The sequence below is a fragment of the Falco punctatus genome (genome assembly GCF_963210335.1).
Source record: "Falco punctatus genome assembly, chromosome: 1".
Taxonomy (NCBI): domain Eukaryota; kingdom Metazoa; phylum Chordata; class Aves; order Falconiformes; family Falconidae; genus Falco; species Falco punctatus.
In genome coordinates, this window is record NC_137580.1 from 120,939,331 (window position 1) to 120,963,910 (window position 24,580).

Consider the following 24,580-nt stretch of genomic DNA (forward strand, 5'->3'; position numbering starts at 1 on the left):
GTATTTCAGTGACCTCTCCTAAAGTCTGTCAATTTATTGATGTTAATTGGCAAGGGAACGGGACAAATTTAAGTTCAAAAAATGGTCCTAGCCAAGAGTTTAAAGTGACTAATTTTTTGATCCAAACTCCTGTTGTCACTTTGATATGGTTTGTAGTTAACCATTACTTACACTTCCCATTGTCTCTATATGACCTCTGGGGGAGAAAAAAAAAAAAAGTCTGGGGTCCAATTTTTTCTGCCTAGCTTTTTTAACTCTTATCAGTTTTAGTATTATTTCCCTGCTAGGTATTAAGTTCACTTAAGAGGAAATCCTCCTCGGCTGTATGCCTTTGCAGGAATAACAGTACATCCCCAGCCTTCCAAAAAAACCCTCATCAACATAAATATATAGGGAGGCTTTACACATGCTGGAGTTCTTCACCCTGCAGATCCTTCCTCCCGCTGTGTTGTTACTGCACGCTAGTCCTGACTGCCAGATTCATCACACTCCACCACCACTCCCCCATTTTTCCATTTCTGCAGTTTGCTCTATGCCACCCTCTCACTGTTGGAAGACAGAACAATTGCAGGAATTACAGCCAAGCTACATGTAAGGGAAATCATTATCACAGGCTAATTTAGGAACGTTAGGTCATTCTCAGCTCTGCAGTATACCTACACTATACACCTGAGAGTAGACAGAGGCTGCGGTAGGAGTACTGCGGGCGCAGTAATCAAAGTTTTCCTTCTAAAACAATATTAAACCAGCAGACCTATTTACAATATCTAGTTACATATCTAGCGTGTAAAGGACAAGCCACTGACCTTTGGAAAGGGTCTTTGGTCAGAAACAAAAAACCACCACTCCTGGGAGTAAGAGGAGAACTAGCCTGTATTACTGCTCATTTGGAACACGCAACCCAAACTCTATTTCTTCCAGGAAGTTCCACCAAAGCTGATTTGAGTAAGCAACATACTTGGCTTAGGGTTTTCCCTCCTCCCCTTCAACTTTCCTTCCCATCAAGAAACTATAATCCATTTACAGGAGCTTCTCCTAATACCCAAGGCAGCCAAGCTGAGTGCTCACCTTCAGGCTTGTGTGGGACCGTGGCTGGCTTAGCTCGTGGAACTTCCAGTGCTCCGACCCAGGCGTCTCCCCTGCTTCTCTCTGAGTTTCTGGCGTAAGCAGTGCATCTCCTGGAGGTAACGGGAAGATGCCCAATGATATCGGACGCTCCTTTCTGTTTGAGAGAGACAGGTTTCATCAGCCATTTCAGATAGCGCACAATTTATTTTCCAGTATGCCTCTGAAATCAGCAAGGAAGTGGGAAAATTACAGGTTCAAACATTCATACACTGCGCACTCTAAGTATACAAAGTAGCACACACAGTTTGTATTACAATGCCTAATAATTCCTCATTCCACATAATTTGTTTGCAAATAGTCTATTCTGTGGCTTTAGACAGCAGTTATTGATCGCTCTGTAGCTAATCTATAGTAAACAAAAGTATTACAGAAATGGAACACAAACAGGAGTGTAAGATGAAAGTTTCCTTATTTCAGACTAAATTACAGTTTTCAGCAGCCACTCTTAAAAATACCATTTTGCACTTTTTTTTTTTTTGCAAGACAGTAACCATCTAATTTCTACAACAGCTAAACCATTAACAGAAGCATTTGCGAAAGTTGTAAATAATCAGCTTAAAGCCCAACTCTTCTCAAAAGGTATGGATTTTTTCTGAAGACCACAGGAATTACACAGATTTGTAAAACTGAAAAAATGGGTCAAGGAATTAACAATGTTAAAACCACCTGACAGTCAGAAATTGAGTGTTGAACTGATCTTGGTTAAAAGCACGCTACTTCAACATAAAGCCACACAACAGCTTGTGCCAGTAACGCAAATTACTTCATCCCAACTCTTCACCATCTCTGCTACCTTTATCACTTCCCTATGGCAAACAGCCTTTGGAAATCGCAAAGCTTTGTATATTGACCCTCCAAAGAACATCCCCAAGTCCATCTTGCCATCAGTACTGTGATCAGTGAACAAAAAGATTCATTTGTCATGCTAGCAAGAGACAAAAAACATTGTGTAGAATACAATTCATAGGATGCTACAGCCAGCCCTGGAAAGGAAAAATATCAACAGGCATAGTATTGCGATAAAGCAAAGTATTTGTCCAGTCAGAACAATGAAATACAGAAAAGAAGAACTGTAATCAACTAGCACAGCTTTAAGTATACTGAAGACAGAAGGTAAAAGTGTACACAAGTGAAGACAGAAAATTATGCTTGAAAGAAAGCACTGCCTTTAATTACCCCTGCAGAGATAGTCCAGACAAAATATTAAGATCTGAGATATCTTGCATGTTAGCATTATAAAAACCTCAAACTGCAACCACATATACTTTCTTTTGTAAGGCTTTTCACAAATTAAAACATAACCTAGGCAAAATTCTGTGCAGAATTAGTATCTGCATATAAATTATACACAAAACCATGACAGGAGTATTGAAAAGCAAAAGGAAAAGCTAAGCACATTTATAATTTTTCTTTTGGTTTTGTTGTTTTTTTTTAAGAAAAGGTAATCAAGAAGGGATTGCATTCAGCAATTAAGCAGTAAACTCCTTCTGGTAAATTTTACAACACTAGAAAAAAAAACAATGTTCAAAAAGCACACAATTTTAATGGGCATGAACCTTTCCACTACAGGTATACAAAGATGCTCCTTGTCACAAAAATCTTTGCAACTAATTCTCATATTGCATGTACCTTGGCCTTTCATAAATATTATTCCTAGTTAGGTCGTTAATTCAGAAGTAGTTCAGCAGAGCAAAGTAGGCAGCAAAACCAGTAAAGCAAAATTAATCAGCATTACAAAATAAAAAGCATACGATACTGTTCCAGGATTTGCAAACTGAGCTGAAATGTCTTCACGAAATATAGTCGCAGAACTACACAGAATTTGATCCTAGCAATTCCCGCTATTGTACCAGGTTCTGCTTTTCTTTAGATTTCCCACAACTCTCGTGTGTGTGTGGAACAAAAGACACACCGCATAATCTAAGCTTATGTCAAAAGACAGACTGAAACCATTTCATTGGTTAAGAAGTCCAGCAACAACAAAAAAAAAAAAAAAAAAAAAAAAAGGGAAAAAAGGCTGCCCTTCAGTGGAAAAGAAAGGCAGCGATAAAGCATGCATTGTATAGGGCCCTTCGCTTTGGAAACCGCCTCCTGCAGCCATGGTTCAGGGCAGGCAGATTTGCTTACTTGCAGGATACGCCACAAAGCTTATCTTCTTTGAAGTCTTCAGAAAAAGATAATTTAACAAAACGCGTACCAAAAAAAAAGGTCACAACTGACATTCGTGGAATAGTTTGAAATAAAATTTATAATACATGTATTTTGTTGTGCTAAAGCAGCAGTTCAAGCGCATTGCAAGATACACGGTGTAAGTTTGAAAAGGGAGCTTATTTCCGAAGTGAGGGTTATTATGTGCATGTTTGCATTAAAAGAAATTATCTGATTAGATTGAAGCAATTTCAACATGTTTCACTGGTTGTTGACCGGAAAGCAAAGAACCTTTCTACTCCCCCAATGTCCAAGAAATATCTGAAAATACAGCAGTGAGCAGAAGGCAAGCACGTGTTTTAAAAGCCTAAACTAATACTCTGAAGTGATGTATTGAAGCATTTACAGGAACCTTTAGGATAAACAACCAGATGCTCTGTTCTAAAATCCGACTAGTGTTAAAAAAATAGAACAATTCTTCTACAATTACATCCTTCATCTTGTATTTTTATCTTTTTTAAATGAATAAAAGACTACAGAAGTGAGTTCCAATTCCTGTAGTTCCTAAAGCTAATTACTATGGGCGGGAAAAAACACAGCTTCCCAAAAACCCCCAAGTCCATCAAATATTCTCCAGTGGAGCAAAAGCACATTACAAAAACACTGTTTGTTAAACCGTCTGACTACTTAAATATATAAAAAAATATAATAGAAGTTAGTGAACATAACATTGAATATTTTGCTTCTTTTGTTGTGTTGGTTGTTATTTGTTTTGGGGGTTTCTCCCCACTTTTAAATAAGCACAGCCTTACTAATCAGGTCATTCTATAAAGAGTTAGTTTAGATTTATTTTATTCCTTTTTATTTAAATATTCATACACATTTATTATCAGCTATTAATAACTGGTATTTATCTATTGATTGGCTTTAAACCTTTGGAACAATCCTGTGCTCAGACCCCAGTTAAATGTGTACTACCATGCAAAGTCTACATGCACTGTTTTAAGGAGAAAAAGTCACACAGCTCTTTCAGAAGACACTGTTTTCCAGCATTTGGCCCTTCTAAATATTGTTTACTATTAAAATTTACAAACCACAGTTAAAGTATGTCAAGTTTGCAGGTCATAGATACATTTTAAAACTTCCAGCTGTTTCCCATTTTTAAGTAGAGTACTAAACCATGTCAAGATTACTCTTGCTCACAATATTCTAACGCATCTCTGCCACCGCTCGAAGCAGCCAGGACAAACAGAACGTAACTTGGGGGGGGGACGGACGTGGGACGGGACAGGGTCAGACAGAGCTGGCAACCTGCCACACAAGTATAGAAAAAGAGGAGAGGATAACATTCGGCCGAACAATAGTGAATAGGCTTTAAGAGTTCTAATGCTTAAATAATGAAAGACTTTTTCCCCACCAAGCAATCATCAGATTTTATTTTTTTTTTAATAATGTGATCAACTAATCACTGTGGTTTTGAGATTATCAATGAACTGGTCTTACATGACACTTCGGATTCAAAAAAAGTAAGATTTAATAGTACAAGGCCTCAGGCTGCATACATTTATGGCTACACAAAAACCAGCAAAGTACCTGACAATACACTGAATGGTGGGCTTTACCCATGACATTACCATCACAGCGTTTTTTGCAGGTTACAACAAACCAATATTAACAGCTTTCTTAAAAAATAAATTAAAAATAGATATACATAAACTGACCTTGTACTTGCTTAAATAAGTCAATTAAATTTGAGCATGTTAAAAAACTATATTGCCATACCCCAGTCCATAAATACTATGTTTACGAAAGAATCTGAAATGTATGAATAATTTGCATCTTTTAATTTATTGTTGCTCTTTCTGTTTGAAAGGAAAACGGAAAGCAGAGAGAAAGAAAAAGCACATGAAGCCAAGGTTCAGTAGGTCAGAGTACCTGAGTATCCTTGGTAGGTTCTGCGTCAGAGCTGGCACACCAGTAGAAATAGAAAAGTGCACGAGCAGCAAAACAGAGAGAGATACCAAGATAGCCGAGTTAATGACCACCGCCCCGCCAACGAAGCCAAACACAAATAGCAGCATGCATCCAGGATTCATGGCGCTGCGCTGGCATGGTGAAACGCCGGAACCAAGAAGGCTACACAGGGGCTGAGGGTGTATCTTTGTAGGCAAAGTCTGTCATTCAGCCGCTGCCACAAAAACAATGCCATCAGCAGCAGCTTTCCACTCTTCTGCAGCAGCTCCAGAGCAATGACATCACCGCTCTCCTCCCCCTCGCGCCCAGAGCCGCCGGGCTCCTCGCAGCATCTATGCAGCAACGCAGAGACACAGCCAGCCCGGGAGTTATTCTCCCCTCCTTCCACACCAAGTTCATAGGCTAGAGAGCTTCAAAATCTGCATAATATATTCACACCAAGCCCTCAGAACAAATGGGTACCACGATGCACCCCTTCATCAAGCCCTTCATCAACCCGTACACAAAGCCACAGCAAGGTATCAATTATTTTGGGACAGCTCTGACATTTTTCCCTGCCTACCCGAATGCAAACACTCAAAAAAGCCAAAATTGTTTAATGCTAACGTACAAAGTATATCTCAACGTTTACCAGTACAGCAGCAAAAGCCTCTTTCTACTGATTTCTACACTATTCTCTTACCGCATTCCAATCATACAACAAATCTTTCCGAATCAGCCAAACCGTTGTTGTAGGATTAAAGAACAAAGTCTTGCAAACACAAATGAATGGATTTTTTTTCTTTCATTTCAGGGTGAGAGCGTAATAAATAGCTTACCTAATTCTACTGTGTGTTGTGGATTCTAGCTGATCACCCCCTGTTAGCTGATGAAGTTTGGTTCTTTCCAAGTGCTCCATATAATTGTGAATCATCTGTTTAAAAGGACAGAGAAACAGCAAGAAATATTTAGTAACGTTTACTTTTACTACAACTGTGTAATTCTTGGCCAATATAATATAATCTTCCCCTGCAGTGCTAAAAATAGTAAAAGCATTCAGAAACATTAAAGAAACAGATAAAGAAAGAAGCAAAATTATACAGTGTGTAAAACCACAAACCAGAAGAGATGCCTGTAATAAATAAAAAAACTGGAAAACTTTCATGCACAGGAAAACATCCCAAGGGCACACAAAGTGCATGTGAAGAGTTTTGAACAGAAGTACCAGGTTCAAATTAATTTTGGAGGCGAAGACCTCTATGCCCAGCAGATATTAAGGTTTATTATGACACAATACATTTCACTATAGCCTAATTGCCAAGTACTGTGAAGGTGAGAGAATATGCACCTCAAATATTAAAACGTAATGAATCCACAAACCAAGAATCAGATTATTTCCAGAGGCAGAGATATGAAGTCAGCACCTTTTCTAACATTCAAAAAAATGTAACTGTTCTGTCTTTTCTAGAAGTGAAGTTTGGTATTAAATTATCTAGACTGACATCTCATAAAAAGGACGGAGCGCCTGTGGGGTTTTAGCACTCAAGAGCAGCTTTGCTTCCTTACTCCCTTTTAAGAGAGAGCCAGAGGCCAACATGCAGACTCCTGCAGTCATGACTTATTTAATAAACCCTGATTCTAATCGGCCAAAGGATAATGCTACCCAGCATGTAACCGATCCAAGACACGCATGGCGAGATGTAACAGGTATCGCTGCATCACTCCAAAAGGTGAATTTGGATGTATACGTCTTTGAAATGAAAACTGGGAAAGCCTGAAGAGAAGCCTATGTGACGCTTGATATTTTTAGCACTCCTGCACTCACGTTTCACAGATGAATAGGGCACTCACAACACCACCAAAAAAGAAAGAAAGAAAGAAAGAAATCATAGGTGTACTGCAGAAGAACGTAGTGTACTTTTTTCCTGAGACATATTCAGGTCATATCTCAAAGGCTTCCTCTAGAGAAAAAAAACCCAAACCTATTCTGTAAAACTGTAATTTCTTCTGCTATTCTGGAAAGGGTATACACAATCTCATAGAATAGTGTTATTAACAGGCACTGGTACAACCCATAATACATAACCTTTTATTTTATATATGTATAATATATACATTAGGACTGAATTCAGCTGGACCTGGAAACCTACATCTCTGTGTTACTTTCCAGTCAGCGTTGATGTGTCCAAGGCCAGTAAAGCTTGACCTTCACATATTATTAACTTCAATTAACAGCAGCTTTTCCACAAACACTGCTTGCCAGCATTAGCTATATCTGAATATATATATCCTCAGTCCAAGAATTTTCTGGTAGAGTCAATCGGCTTAAGATACCCTGATTGATGGATATTCTATAAATCAGTAGCTTACATGGTAAATACTCGTTACGTACAGATCCTGGTCGTCACACCATTCACCTGTACTCAATGTAATTCAGACCAGAAAAAAAAATCTCACTATTTTTAGAGAAACGTTATATAATATACTTTAACTGCTGTCAAAAGCTTAAAAAAAATTTATCCTCCAACAAAATGACATAAAAGCAGCATTTTACTAGGACCATCCTGTTTGCTTTCTGAATTTTTTTAATGCCTACTCGTACACAGGAGCAATCAAAACATGTGAAAGCTCCACCTTCAACTATCCACAATTCTTGGTTTTTCTTTTTTCACCAAGCAACCAAAATTAGGTGGTCCAATGATTCCTGTGCATAGTTTTACACGAGTTTATTATAATTCACATTAATTTAGAAATTCCAGGAAAAAAATAATTCATAACTTTGAAATACACATTAAACCACCTGTAATCCTGTCCATGTATTCCCTCATCATGGGAGGGAAGATATTAATGAATCTGACCTACCCGCAAACACTTCGGTTTGCAGTACACCAATTGGTTTCTTGAAGTAAAATTTTAAACAGAACATCTGGGGTGCTTTTTAAGCTAGTGAACAGAAGCTGAGTAACTAGTACCTTTCCAGGAACAACTAACACATGGGGGGGGGGGGAAGAATAGGTCAGTAAAACCTGCACAACTTCCATGTTTTGCAAAGTACGTGGTTTAACCTACTTTCTTCCCCCCTCTCAGTGTATTCTTTTGTTTGCTGAAATGTCTCATCGTATTTATTGCCCACATACAGAGGCTAGAGGGAAGGTCAATTTAAAGGACTATGAAGTTTAGTATTGTTCGCAGATGAAAATGATGCTGACAGTAAAATGATGAAAATCTGTAGGTCACGTAGTTCAGCATAAAGTGCATAAGCTATAGGAACACAAAAATAAGATGAAAAAACAAATACATGTGTAGTGCAGCTTGGCAATTTCTCTCCAGATCCAGGCTATACATGCCTGTGGTGTCCCAAAAATCAGAAGAACAGTGCCCCCGTGTAAAGTCCACACACTGTCTTGATCCAGGGTCTCCAGGACACAAGTTGACAATACTGAAACATCGTCCACAAGGAACAGATTTCCTCCCCTCCCCTCCCTACCCATTGACAGGGCGACCACACGGCTGGGGCTGTACAGTCATGAGACACAGGGCATGGATTCTCAGCTTCTAGAAATTAGTTAATCAAAAGGCTGAACTAATAAATACTGTAGCTTATTGGGAGGTTAGTTCACTGTAACTGCTCATCTACAACACAAATTTTGAAGACTCCCTCCAAAACCACTGGGATCTGAACCAGATGACCTCCAGAGGTCTTTTCAATCTAAATTACTCTAAGCCTCAGCATATACTTGAAGTGCCATCCTGATAAAAAAAAACCACCCAAAACAAAAAGCCTAACAAATTAATGCACTAGAATTCTCAGTGCTCAAAATCTGATCAGAAGTTTTTCTATGTTTTGAGATTTCTCAGCTATCCAAAGAAATAGTTTCAATATTACTGACAATTTAAAAATAGACTTACATTGATTTAATTGCTCTCTATTCAGCACAATTCTTACCAAAGTTATGCTGAAGGGCAGATGACAAAGGACTATATCTACTACCCTGCTCTTCAATAAAAGTTGCAGTCAATATTTAATCATCTTTAACCTTTCACTACTGACAGCTCACCTTGCTGCCCCTGAATTTCACAAGTATTTTCATTACGACCAACTGTTCAAGGAAGACATCATAAACACTGACCACTTCAGCACTGCTGCAATTAAATACATTGCTCAATCACCATTAGCCGAGGGGATTAAAGATAAACTCAGAACGTGGAAGAATTACCTTATTTAGTTAACAGCATTCCACAGTTCACGTGTTAGCTCATTTTAGGTCACAACACGTGCAAACTGACTACAATGAACTTTTGAGGACACTCCAGCATGAACATGGAAGTCATTCCCTCCGAATGCACATGACAATTATGCAACGTCTTTCCGTCTTGAAAAAATACTCAGATCTGTTTCCTCGTATGGCACATGACAAGTTCTACAACTGCAGAAAGTGTTACAGGTTTTTTTGTGTCTTAAACTTCAGCATTCAGTGAAAGACAACTAACATCCTGTCACCAGTTTCTATTCCTACCCTTACAAATACGACCACTCCCAACGCACACAAGCCTGGTATTTTCTTTGTCACAAACAAAAGCGTGTATACCATGTTGCGGTTATTGTTACCTGCACGTTTTCCTTAACCAGGTTGAAAGCATCTCCTTTATACCTTCCTTTCTCTCTCAGTCCTTCCTTTTTGTGTCAATGCTTTAACTCCCCCAGGACAGGTTTTAGTAATTCTTTTGCTGTCAGACCAGCCTCAGGGCTACAGCCCTCGCTGTTCAGCCTGCGGATCCAATCAGGTTTGGCACAAGCAGCTCCTCCCTTTGGGAATGTGCCACCAACTGTGTATATATAGAACTTTCTGTGTCCCACATAATCTCCATTTATTAAGGTAACGGACATCTCTAGAATCTCCTTGATTCAGTACAGAAGTCCTAAACATACTTCCATGTAACTACCTTTTACCTTTAATTATTTGCGGTGACCTTGTCATCCAAGTAAAAACACCATTCCCACTGGTGAGCTTGACGCATCTTTAACCACATACAAGATGATGTTGCTGGCAGATACAATAGTACGTAAAGATGTTCAATCCAGGCCTTTACACCAAGTTGTTAATGCTTAGCATAAAGCTTTAGAAATACTATTTGCTTGAACACATACCTAAAGTCTGATCTCAAGACACTGTGCCTGGTACCCATGGTTACCCACAGTTGTAACTAGACAACTTCCATTTGGCCTTCTCTTGCCGTTTCCCTATACAGGGACTTTTGCAGGGGATATATTTATCCAAATGAACCTGACAAAGTACATTCCCAATGCCAGCGACAGGCTCACTGTTCTGTCACATTGTATCAGTGCAGAACACTGAGAAACTTCCATGGCCCAATTATGCTTCATTAAACTAAGCCTATGTTCTGTGTGTCAGGGAAAGAGATATTGAACCATCTTAGCCTTGTGTTTACCAAAGGATAAAGAGAATCGCTTCCTTAAAAAGAAAAAAAAAGTTTTATTTTGGAAATCTGTTTAGAGTAGTGCCACAGGTGTTAGGCAACTCTCAAGCAGATGCTAAAGTTCTGCTTTGTCTCAGTTTCCCAACTGAGTAAAAGTAGAACAGCCTTCAGCAGAGCCTTTCTAAAGCCAGTGCCATAGTTATGAAGTGCACCCCATTAACTATGCAGAAAACTCAAGAAAGACCCTTTACTTCCTGCTCAGGGGGTTTGCTCTGAAAGAGTCACTAGCAGCAGTGCATCATCTCTTTGCAGCAAAGGCAAAAAAAGCACCAACAGGTATGTATAGAAGACAGAACTGCCTTTATACAGGGAATTTTCTATTAAACAGAACAGTAAAAGCTACAGCTGAGTAGCAAAACTCCTTTCTAAGTCTATAGAGCAAAGGTCTGAAGACTTTTTGATTAGACCATTGAATCCAGCCTTGTGGCTGTGTAATTACTTCCTGCATCTGGTCCTTTACAGCCAGAGAAAGATGAAAACGAGACTTTGCATAGTTAGATTCCAGAAGTCCAAATTCAGGAACTCCAGCATACGCTTTATTGCTCATCTGTTACAAGCATTACAAGGGAGGAAGATCAGCACAAGATCAAAATACACTGCAAGCAGGGAAGACAAGGGACCAGAGGATGTTAACTACGCAGGGGACCACAACATGGATGTAAGAACACATTCAGGCTGCACTCATACATTCTGTTCTGACTGAACAGTTTACCCTCTTCACTACCTGCAACAAACGCTCAGCTGCACTCCACCTCCCAGTCTGCCAACTCAACTGCTCCGGTTATCACACCCTAATCCACTGAAAATCAAACCAGTTAGCTCAAGCACAGACTTACCAGGAGAGGAAGCTTAAGGGGGCATAGTCCACTCACACCCATTAGCCCATCTCCCACTCTACAGAGAGCAGCCAGAAAGAGAGAGGCTGATTTAACAGAAGGGTGAGGAAGGCTAAATACTCTTCCCAGAGCTGCACCCAGCCCCGCTGTTTCCGCAGCTGCAGACACCTTGTTGCTACGGCACGCTGGTGCCCCAGAGCTGCAATGCAGAGCCCTGTCGGTGGCAGGCTGAGCTCCAAGGAACACTCCCCACACTCATCACAATGCTCACTGCGGGTGTGGGATTCAGTTCTCTGGTTCACATCACTGGTGTAACTTCCCATGGCTTTAAGCAGTTTAGAGTAGGTCTTGCTCCGTTTTGCCTGAAACCCTTTAGGTGAAATTGCTGTGAGCTGCTGAGTCAGCAAGCTTCCGGGGCAACCATCTCCTGCAAAGAGGTAGCCACAGGCACGGAGGGCTGAAAGAGGACAGTGAAGTCAAGAGCTGCAAGAAAAAGACACCCAAGTCCAAAATACTAATCTGTGAATTAAAGACGAAGGGGCGGGGGGGGTGGGGGGTGGAGGGAAGCAAATTCTGAAGACAGGCAGAAAAGAAAAAAAAAGACTAGAAATACAGATTGCAGAAAATGCAGTCAAGTCACATCTTAAACACAACACCTGTCAAAGTAATCACTGCCAACACCTTACAGCTTAAAAAGAAACCACCTTTCTAACATGCTGTTCATTATTTGATCAACTGAAAGAAAAACAATTGCCATTTCAGTAGGTACCAAAGACAGATCACTTGCAAAGACAATGGTGAAGTTGATTCAGAAGGAAGTGTTCCTTCCTAGACAAACTTCAAAGTCAGAAAGGTTTCTGAAACAAGTATTGTAAGAGAAATATTTAAGCCAATAAACTTGATAACTAAATACTTGAAGTAGGTTGGACATTTGCCAAAATATTGCATTAAAAGAAAAAAAATGTCGTTACTACACAGACCTAAAGCACTAGAATTTGATGGGACAAAGGGAAGCAGGACATCCCAACGGGGGTGGGGAAGAAGGGCACCGTTATCGGACAGTCCCTTCCAGTCCCCAGGGATTTCAATCCCCGAGTCTTAAACACACACCAGACACCAGCATTAAAATGCTGACCTCCTGAGACAGTCTTTGACTAAGCGAGGTACATCAGGGACTTTGTACTTTGCAGGATTCACAACGGGTCTCTCTAATTGTGCTCAAAAATGTCTTTACAGATGAAGATAAGGAATATCTAAGTTAGCTTCCTGAGGTTAGTCACACAGTTGTCAAAAAGGCTCCCAACCTTCTACAACCAACCATACTGCTGGTAGCTATTCTTTGCCCTTAGTTCCCAGCCCAGACCTAAGCTTTTGCAGCCCACAAACCCATTACCCACCAACTCTCCATGCCTTATCTTTAATACCCTGTTGTATTTTAGCGGCTGCACGCTGGTGGCCTGAGAATTGCGTGTACCTCTAGTAACATCTACGCACATCTGTAACCTAAAGACAGAGACCAAACCGTATGTAGACAAAAGCAGAAATATCCTAACTTAAAGGTGTTTGGTTTTAGAAGCTACGTAATATGGATTTTTCTTCATCATTCTGATTTCCTTAAGTATTTTGGGTGGTCAGAAACAGCTGAACACAGGGAGAGAGGTGAAACATTAAAAATGAAAACAAAAAAAGTGTTGAGACTAGAGAAACAAAGAAAGTGGTAAACATGCTGGAAGGAAGGAGTACAGAAGACATGAGACCTGATTTTAGGAGCACAGAGGTATGAGTATACCATATTGCATTACAACTTAATTCTTTATGAAGAAAGGACATAGTCACCTCAGTAGTAATAAAGCCCAAGAAAACACCTCTCCCTACACCAAAGAGTGAGTTTAAGATGTAAAAGCATTTAATAAATTGGAATCAAACCAGCAGAGGCTGTTGTCCATTTTGGAGCAAAACCTACGTAAAAAGATATTCAGAACATTTCATTAGCATTTCATGGAATTAATGGTGCCCAATACATTTAGTTATCTTGAACTCTGCAAAACAGGATTCAGTAAGAACCTGTGCCATTTCTATTGTGGTGATACCCATAGGTTCTAACTAAAATAAACCAAAACTTTGCAAGCACACAGTACTCTGAAGTATGTCCAGTTCAAAAGGATGTAAAACTTAAGTGGGCAGCATTAAGCTTTATCAATTCTCATCTTAAATTTTGATTTTCCAACAGACACAACACTCTAAGGCAACTGTTCAGTAACAAACATCATCTTAAGTAAATACATGAGTACTTTTTATTGAAGAGCTGAAGAAGTCTTGTCACACAGCATGCAAGAACTACGTGTTGGTTGTGGGTCCAAGCCACTTTCAGCTGTTGTCAGTACAACATACTCATCTTATGATTGCTAAGGAAGTATTAAAGGTAACCAAATCCAACATCTGTATTTGCTTTCCCTTTCCCCACAGGTGGTTTTTTGAGCTAGGAAGACTCAGTATTGCATTTCCCACTTTGTTAATGGTCATCTAAAACAAGCTATCTGACCTTTCAAACAAAGGTAAAGCTATCAGAGTAAGGAAACTGTGCTCAATACTGGGACTTCAGATGAATCACAATTACTCAGAGAACCCAGTCATTTCCTCACTAAAGTATACTAGTTAGGCAGTAAGCATCCCTGCATGGGAAATAGAGCCTGCTCCTAAAAACCAAAGTGTTGCAAGTCCCTTTATGCTTTAGAACCAACTTCAAAAGTACAGCTCTTATTTATTTAATTTAACAAAGTCAAACTTGTCCCATCTTCATTGGAAAATACTGTTTTGAACAGCTATCAATAAGTATGGCAGGGACTTCCTTTAATCATGTATCTCAGTAGGCAGCCAGTTTTTGAAGGTATTTGTTCCTTCAACAGTACAAGTAAAACCAACACAGAAAACTGCTGGAAAGAGTACTGAGATTGCAATTTCATTTCTATTTCTTTGAAGTTTGTTAGCAGGCTTTGAAGAATTGCCTTTGAAATATGAAAAAGCAAATTCCTGATTTGTTTTTTAAAAAAAAAAAAAAACACAAAAAACCCAACTCTGAATAACTGACAAACCTATAAAACTGACAAACATGTCATCAAACTTACATGGAGAAATACAGATGTGAATGAGAAAAATCACATAGCTAAATGAAGTCTGGTTATAACATTAGCAATACAAACATCCGAGCATCAGTGAATAACCCAAAGTATCCAGTAATTTTCCCAACTGCTTTTCAGAACACAAAGTTTTCCATAGATCTACATTTTTACAGATACTCTGAATTCGTCTTGGCATAACGACCTACCTCTGTATGTCTTGAATGAAGTGCATTGTATTCTTTCTTGAGTTCTGCCTCCCTCTCCTCAAGTCTGCTAACTGGAAGAAGAAAAATTTTAAAAAAAGAATTAAAATTAAATTCAGTGCTCTAGTAAATGAGACTGACTTCCCTAGGACCAGGCAACCAGATCAGAGATGAGAGTATTCTCGGTAGTGAATAGCAAGTCGGTTCTTGTGTTTTTAAACTCTTACCACTTGAGCTTCCCAAGTAAACCACCAGCAGCATAATCTTACAATTTGCAGTCCTCTTAAACAGCCCAAATACTGCTAGTATGCCGATTGCTAGTCCAATGAGGGGAGGAGTGCGTTACGTTCAAGGAGCCCTTACTACCCACACCAATCCAGATTGTTCCACATGTGCACACAGAAACCATGGGAAGAGTCAGAAGCCACGTCACATTGCTAGACTGAATCTTGGGTGAGAGCTATGACTTCCAGTTAAGGCTCTGCACTGGTTTCCTAGAACATAACCACACCATTTCCAGAGGTGTTTTAACTAGAGCAAACATAAACAAGGTATTCTTTAAAACAGCTTCGAGTCATATATTGTGGTACAAAAATTAAAAATTCTGCTGGCATTCACTCATATTCCACTGAGATTCAGGGAAAGAAAATATTTGAATATTTCTGTCGGTATTCCAAGAAATTAAAATACAGGGCACAGATTTAGTAGAACTTCAGACAGTGAGTTTGTATTAAGAGGAGAAGATCTGGAACAAACCACATTATACCTGTGCAATTAATTTGCACGAACAACTAAAACAATTTAGAACTTTCTTCACACAACTTATTTTTTCCCCATTCCAACAAAGTATTTTTTGCTGCTTAGATGCAAATTTTTTTTTCTAGTTATTTTTGAGGACAATATTTATGTGATATAAAGCATGTGTTTCAAGTTCTGTAACTGAGCTCTTATTCCACTTGCCCTGTTTAAATACCCCTATGAAATTTCAAATTTGTAGTTCCCCATCTCCAGAGACTCATTGCCAAACACATTATCCAAAACAAATGCCAGCATCTTCTCTGCCCTTTGCACATTTTCATATTGCTAACCAGGCCTTCAGAAAATTAATTATCAATATACCATTTCTTTTTGCTCCATATATCTGTATTTTGGCATAGTATTTTATTGTAAGTATGTCTCAATCAAAAATACATATCTTTGCCAGAGTCAAATGCTGGAACCAAAATACGTAATCGTCTACTCACTCCAATCTGTGTAAATATTCTTAGCTCCTAATCTAATCTTGTTCTTATTAGAACATTAAGTTCCTTGACACAACCTTTTCCATTCCACCTGCAAGTATCTGACCAAAGGTACTACATCAAATCTTATTTATACCAACACAAGATCGAACACTTTCATTTCTGCACTGGTACCGAACTGAACAAAACCTCTTTGGGTCAAAGAGCAGCAAGCAATGTACAAGCGTTTACAGCACAAGAAAAATAATGTATTTTTGAGATGCAATGCAGGACAAATATCTAACTAATGGAATATTTTAGGTTTCTGATTTTAGCTAACAGATGTTTTAAGCCTTCCCATACATTTAAATCATAGAATGGTTTGGGCTGGAAGGAACCTTAAAGATCACCCAGTTGCACCCCCCACCACGGGCAGGGCCCCCTCCCACCAGCCCAGGGTGCCCCCAGCCCCATCCAGCCTGGCCTTGAGCCCTGCCAGGGATGGGGCACCCACAGCTGCTCCAGGCAGCCCGTGCCAGCGCCTCAGCACCCTCACAGGGAAGGATTTCTTCCCAATGTCTAACCTAAATCTACTCTCTTTAAAGGGAGGCAATATGGAAGCTTGTTATACATGCCTACAGAAACAAGCATCAGAATTTTTAGTTACAAAGCTTGACATGACAAACAAAATCTTATCCACTTAGACTGACAGTCATTCCAGTCAGAAGTAATTACATTTTACAACAGCTGACCATCAGAGACATCCCAGCAGTGACCAGTCAGCAGGTCCAAGGCAGAGCTCCCCAGCTTTAGCTGCGCACCCTGCATCCCGCAGTGGCTGGGCAGCTCACGTGTGAATCCAGCAGCTCCGGGCTTTGCACCGCACTTCTCAGCATCCCTCCCTTTGCTGCAGTCCAAGCGCCTGGTAACCTTTCTGCTGTACTAAACCTGCTTTAGGACAGACAAATAGCCTGGAAATCAGGAAGTGCTAAGTGCATGACTAATTGGCTTCATATTCGGTGAAACCATCTGCCTCTCCTAACAAGAGTGCCCAAGCACCTGGCAAGAGGTGGGCAGCCCTGCCACAGCTCCGTGGCCACACTGTTGCCCTGCAAAACGCTGCTGCTTCACGCTGGGTCCATGTGGCATCACCAGGAACTTGCAAAGAAACCACGGCGATGTGCCCCAACATCGTTCGGTATGCTTGTGTCTAGACACCGCAGCCAGTGCTGGCTCCTAGACATTAATTTTATCTGGTGGATTCTGGGAGAGGTGCTTGCCACGGTGCATTGAATCAAGATTAATGCCACATTAGGTGTTAGAAACACCCTTCTTTGCAGCTGTCCATAACCTTCATGAGATCCACCAAAGCGTTTCCCACCATTAGGATTTAACAATTGACATTCCATAACGAAGCACACCATTTTCTCCTTTTATGGCCCAATTTTAAGTAGTTCCCTAAATCAAGTCATAGAAGACAAATGTAGATATGGGTACTGCTTAGTCAAGGAGCGTATCTCCGTTAAATCTGGTAACTATTTTTGTTACATACATTAGTTTAAAAAAAAAATGAAAGCCCTGGAAGGCAATGTAATTGACATTCAGCATTTTCTTCTAGAAATCACTTCCAGCTGTGTAACACATGACAGTCCTACAGCCGGAAGTTTCAGGTCATAAGCAGATGTACACTTAAGCTGATACACCCTCAACAGACACCATGTTAACAGTCCTCAAAACAGGCTTTTCCAATACCAGCAGGATGATACGCAACATCAGAAATCTATGTACCCCAAACATGCCTCCCATCAAAGATAAGATCTCAACAAAACCACCAACAGAGGAGGCTTCTCTTTTCCAACTAAGCACTGTGGAAAAGATCAGATATTCCCTGAGGATCAGAGGTCACCATGGATCTGAACACAGCAGATAAACGAACCTAGTTAAGAACAGCCAGAACAAGACCACCAGATTCTTTCCCCCAAACCTTGGAGAAACTTATTAAAACACTACTAAAGGTTCTCTCCCATCAGTAGTAACAGAAAACTAAAAAATGCCTTCCACTGGCACCCAGAAGCACAGTTAAAACCAAACAGTCACCAGTTCCACTGTACTCCACCAGCACACAGAAGAGTGGAAGTCTGGCACCTCCCCAGGAACACCCCCCCAGGAGGAACGGAGCTGGGCACTGGCACTGCCTGACACATGCTGGGCTCGCAAGGTGGCAACCAGACACAGTTCCCATCAATTTCACTTCAGTAACAATACAAAAAGCTCAGGCTAAGACTTTTTTTCCAACTAACATGTCTAATTCTTAATGGGTAAATGGTAAAATCAGTGTGATGACATACATTCTAAAAGCAAAATATCCATTGTCTCTGTTTTAATACATCTTTATGAAGCCATTGTATCCTCATTACATCACAGAAGATACTACACTGCAAGGTGACATTGTGTAAGGTATTACATGCGCAGAATACAATACACATGAAAAGGTTTCACTACTCACAGCTATAAGTCTATGTAGAAAATTTTTAAAGATCTCCAAGCATCGTAAATTGAAGCATAAAATGCAAATATTCTAGCGTTTCTAAGCTGATAGGAAAGCATCCCACTGGAACAACACTGCAAATGCATGCCCAAGATCTACCTGCAACATTCTCCAGCACTGTCAATATTCTAAAACTTTCAATGACCTGAAGTACCAATCCCAACCACAGTTCTCTCTCCAATCAAACCAATCAAGCCTAAAAATGGGAGATTAAATATTACAGCAAACTAGAAAGAAGCCTCTGGAATTTCTGCCTCCTGACAGCGTTATGAAGAATTAGGCAGCACAGCTGCCCACCCTGCCTGTTCAAAAATCAGAGCTTACCTCCCAAGTCTGATGGCTTTTACCAAGTTTGGAACACCCTCCATCTGTATGTTGTCCTCTGCCTCAAAATGCTGAAAAGCCTGAGGGGGAGAAAGAGAAACAGACCTGCTAGCATGCCAAATCAACCAGTACGATGCCTTCAAGAGGCATTACAAGTTCCTGCTACACAAGCCAAGACAGAGATCCAGCTCATTAATGAGCATTTTCTAGCACTAAGACTATCTGCAGGCTCCATCCAGCTCCATTCTTAAAAGCAGGACCCATACCAAAGTTAAGACACAGATCAAGAGTAATCAGTCCCATGATCCAGCAGGACCTTATGATGTATTACGTACTTGCTACACAGCACACACATCAGCCACAGATTGAAACAGGGACTGAAGCTATCAAACAAGTATTTAACCTGAAAGTGGCAAGACCTGGCAATAAGCAGGACAGAAAACTGATTTGTAAAACAAGAAATAAATTCAACTCCTTGACAAGACCGATGTCTTCAAGTAGCTCTTACTACTGTGAACTACAGGTCTAGTTCTCAGTTTAAAGAGTAGAGCACTTTAAAGGAAGATAATTCAGCTGTCAAGAATGCTCTGTTGATAGCAAATATCAACACATACAGCTTATCCCTGACACTTCTGGACTGTTCAGGTATCCACTGTGTCTCAGACCCACAAAATCACTGTAATTTATCACCAAAAACCTGGCAAAGCTTAAAAAATAAAGCCTCCTCAACCGTTCTGCTACAACCATACAATATAAAGACAATCATATGCCAGGGGATCCCTCACATAGGTTGAAATTCAAAATTAACAATGATACAGACAATAGCTACCCAAAATTAAGGTATATATCATGTGGACCTAGTACCAACTTCTTACCCTGTCTCTGGCCAAAACGGTGTTTCACTGAGAAAAGTTTTGATTGATTGACTGTTTTGGGATGCTTCGCTTACATTTGGCTATTGAAGCAAGTCACTTTTTGAGAAAATCCAACACAAAGTCAGCACGAACAGAGAAATTACAGCAGACTGGATTTGTTTTTCAAGCCCAGTAACAAGTGACAACTCAGGAACATTAAACAGTAAAACACATTTAAAGTAGTTTTCTTCATTACTGCGACATTTACAGCAACAGAATTATTGTAACAATCAAACTCCAGCACCTAAACCACTAGCACAATACTGCCTTAATTTAAAAAGGTACATGAGCAGTTAATTATATGCCGGTGGATTTCAACCTCCTCTCATCGTTTTTGTTCAGGTATATTAATAGCCAAGTTTAAAGCAGGCCGATCACTGCTCTAATTTTCCACTCCACTTTATCTGAGCCTCCAGCCTTGCAGCAGGACACGGTGCCACCTCCCACGCTGCCTGCACCCTCTGCCCCATCTAGCGGAGCCTGGTCCCCACAGCACAAGCCCAGCACAGCAGGGACTCTTGCAACTTCACAGCATCGGGCAGCCATGAAAGTAGCTGAGAAAAGCTTTAGTTGGAAACAAAGCCTTCCTTTCCCGTACACTTTGATGCTCACATTTCTCTTTATAGAAAGCCTCCTCACACTTAGTGAATGATACACAGGGAACGGCAGTGGGAGAACCTGCTTTGTAAACAAACCAATGTAGATGAGAAACAGCTGCACTGAGGAAAAAAAGTGGCAAACAGTAAGCTCCAAATTTGTTAATCAAGAAATACAAGAAGTCAAGCTGTTCCCTTTTTGCTGGAAATCAGATTAGTTCTGCTGTTCTCAGTCTTTGAAAAACAGGAACAATCCAGATGCCCGCTGAACAAACCTTAACGTTTCAACTTCTTTCAAGGATCTATTGAAAAGCTTTCCTGTATTCCCTAGCATAAACACCCCAGTTGAGCCATGCCTAGAAATAGCATCACTGACAAGATATATTTCATACCAGTTCAGTTATTCACATCATCATGCACGCAGATATGCAACACAAGTCAAATCTCAAAACAACGTTAAGCTCCACAGCTCGAAGTTCATATTAAGAGTCTCCCTGCTCACTAGACAGGTCTGTGTTAAATTGCTGCTGCAGCTCTGTGCAGGTCTATCTCAGTACTGGATGCCGTCAGATCATATACACATCAAGAAGCTGCCTACCTGGGTGTACATGACAGTAATGGTGCTATTTGGAGAGCTCAGGTAAAAATAAAATATCAAATCACATCTGAAGAAGATTCACAAAAGAATCCAGTCTTGCATTTTCCCTTCAAGCTAGTGAAAGCAACAGTTCTGGTTAGCTTCCAAGGAAATCAAATCTGCATGTTTTTAGGTCAGCTGCCAAAATGTTTGTCTCATACCCCAAATAAAACCCAAAGCAAGCAATAGCAATCGCTGCACAATGTCACCTGACACAGGAAACACAATCATCCCAACAGTTGTATCACAACATTTACAGCTCAGAAGAGCAAGAGTTGTTTGTTTACTGGGGGATTATTTTTGTTTGTCTGGGTGTTTGTTTTTTTTTACATATCTAGTTTTCCCCGAATATAATCTAACTTGAGCATTAATTGCAAAGCTAAGGTTTGACAAACTGAGGTACAGAAATATATCTGTGCCTTGGTTGTCCTCTCAAATGCAGTATGTTACCCTGGTTGCACTTTAGCACTAGGCAAATCCAGAAAAGGAACCAAACCTTTCAACTCCCACAGCCTACCACCTCCATCAGAAAGCACTTCAACCATGCACACCTAGGTGTTTTTCAGATTCTCTCCGAAATAAGTTACTCTGAGAATGAAGGCATACTCCAAACCTGTTCCATTCCTGCAGTAAGTCCAAATACACTACAGCTGACTTTTACTCCAAAAAATTTAATTAACTTACAGCCTGTGATACATAAAAAGAACTGACATTCCCCAAAAGTGAAGCAAGTAGGAGAAACAAATTAAACCTCCATAGCCCCCACAGAATTCAGTGGCACATCATGTGAGCACTGAAAGGCACTCATCTCTTTCGGGAACTGGACACCGAGCAGTATCCAAAGCAGTATCAGGTGCCCTCGGGGAGCTGTGCTGGACAAGCAAGCTGTATATCGCTATTACAAGTTTTTAACAGCTCTAAGTGCCTAGTTTTTCCAGATTCAAGGTTGAAATTTGAAACATTCTAATGCTGCAAACTAATTACAAGCTGAGTTAGGGGGTCTCAGCACAGCAAAGACTTGAAATAACGTGCAAGTCAGAGATATTCAAGTTTTTGTAAGAAATGTTTAAGATTGTACCAAACACATCATTGAAGTGGAAGGAAAGGAAAAGAGAAGAATTTAAGTGTTAAAACTTACTGTTTGAAAACCTGACATTTCCATGCTTGGTGCACATCCACAATAGTCAGAGGTGCCCTCTGCTGTTGGGAAAAAACACAATCCATCGGAGCCTAGTCAAGTCATAAGACTAAAAAGAGACATTTGCTCACACTCAGTAACATTTGCTAGAAACCCGACAGCAAGAGCTTCTAAAAACTCTGCCTGTACCAACATCAGCCCTAGAAAAACCTCCAGGAACTTTGCAATATTTAACTTGCTTTAACTTCCACAAGCCCACAGGTCCCTGAGAGCACAGGTGCCATCTCTCCTCTGTTCCCTGCACAGGTAACGCAACACAAGGGCAGAGGCAAACCATGGAAAGTTACAGAGAAGAGCAGCAGTGCAAAATGAGATGAGGAGATGGATCACAGGCCAAAGAGCCACACCACTGCAGCACATTCCTGCACTCAAATAGAAGTTGCAAATCCTTACTCTGCTCTCCTTTAAGCGGTTGTAAAGTTTACAAAAACATCCCACAATGCAACGTGTTGCACCACCCTTTGGCAGCAAACTTGACTTAGGCAACCGCCACAACCCATGAAATACCAGGACCGAGCGCTATACATCACGCAAGAGTGCAACTCAACGTGCAGCTGCCTGCACCATTCAGGATTTCATCATCTGCTGCGGCTCACGATCCGCCCAGCAGTGCCACCAGGTCAGGCCATCATGTCTCCCTCTTCCCTTTTCCTCCTGAAAGAGCAGAGTACGGTAGCTCACTCATCTAGGAGGTAGCTGATAGTAAATGTTCAAATTTGTAATGCAGGGAGAAGTCATCAGTTAAGAAACTTATTTTGTGTCAACCAGTTACTAAGTTCCTGTGGTTATTTCACTTCTTTAATTTCAAACAGCCAATTGGTTCCAACCTAGCTGGTTGAAAAGGTGGCTAAAAATGTAATCCTACATGATAAATTTAAGTGCAAAGAAATACTTTTTTTCATTAGCATGATGATCTCTAAGACAACAAAACCAAGCACAATTCAGGACATAACAAAACCATGGCTTCTGGAGCAGTTTTAACCGGCATGCATGTTTAAGCACATAACAATCATGCTGAACCCGACCACCTAACTCAAGAGCTGCCCTATCCCAGGGCTAACTAGTCTTCACTAAATGCTCAGAACGGAGGGTGTTCAAGAGAATGAGTCAAAACTTTTTAACGGACAAAACTTGTTCTCGCAAGTTCTCACAAGGCCTTGACTATGTGAAGAAAAACGCATACAGCACAAGCAGCCTGCAAGAAGCAAAAAGTCTTGTAGTTAAAAGTACTGGATGGCACTACGTCTTACCTGTTTTCTATTTTAAACCATTAATCATGTCAAACCGATGTTGCTACCTCAGACTCTGCACTCTTGACACAGAAAAAGCAAAGCCAGGTTCTGTTTGCTTACTTGCTCTGTGCCAGGCATTTGCAATTCCCATTATCAATGATAACACCACCACTATGTTGAATGTTGATGTGGTTAACAGTTGGCAATACCACGGACTAATTTAGATGCACAGGCATTAGTAGAGCAAGCAGAAGAGAAAAAAGAAACAGAGCTAGAAGACTTGTAACTGCATCCAGTAAATTAAAGTGACACACTGGTATCTTCAAGTATCATAGGACATACAAATCGCCTTGCCTATAAAACAGAAAACAAGGTAACACAGTAGACTACTTCAAGAGTATGTACACTAGTATAGTTTTTGTACCCTAGAAATTTAGAGCACTGAAAAAACCAGTTCACTTGCATAATACTCATTAGGTGTTCAACAACTGTGCTTATGTCCGCTTTGATCTTGCTCTGCATCAGCAGCATATCAAATCTGTGTAACAGTCTTTCATGTTGTCCCAGACAACTATCAACCCAAATCATAGGCAAAACCCAAAACACAGCCCCACTGCTTCTTCAAAGTTACTCTTTTGCCATCACAAAAGATTTTTCTCCAATAAAGAGATATGGGAACTGTTTAAAAGTCAATGCTTTAACACCAGAACTTTATGTTGTTATAATTGTTTTCCACAACACTGTTTCTTCCAAAAATAGTTCTAGCCAACACTCAGTGGTTCTACTGGAACAATTGAGTTTCTCAGGCAAATACTTTCATCATTATGATATATATGCACACACACATATATACACACAATTAATTAAAAGTTTAAAATCATACATATATTTGAAGGTCCAATATTCAAGGCAAAAAAATAATTCTACACAGATTCATAACACAATATAAAGTGGTGTTATGTACATCAGCGTAAGTAAGCATAATTTCTGTACGATAAACTCCAGATATGCTGCCACATACATTG

At 40.2% G+C, this 24,580-nt stretch overlaps 1 protein-coding gene across 4 annotated transcripts in view; it reads right to left on the reverse strand.

The window, feature by feature from the left end:
- SPAG9 (sperm associated antigen 9) overlaps window positions 1-24,580 on the reverse strand; it is a 65,888-nt gene that overhangs the window by 32,520 nt on the left and 8,788 nt on the right. For 2 of the 4 annotated variants that reach the window (XM_080394086.1, XM_080394087.1), the window contains exons 3-5: window positions 14,890-14,960; window positions 6,069-6,163; window positions 1,069-1,222 (exon numbers count right to left, since the gene is read on the reverse strand). In XM_080394086.1, coding sequence (XP_080250212.1) covers window positions 1,069-1,222; window positions 6,069-6,163; window positions 14,890-14,960 — 320 coding nt within the window. Of the gene's footprint in view, window positions 1-1,068; window positions 1,223-5,211; window positions 5,573-6,068; window positions 6,164-14,889; window positions 14,961-18,978; window positions 19,038-24,580 lie in introns of those variants that run through there. The other 2 variants (XM_080394088.1, XM_080394089.1) reach the window with 2 other exon arrangements.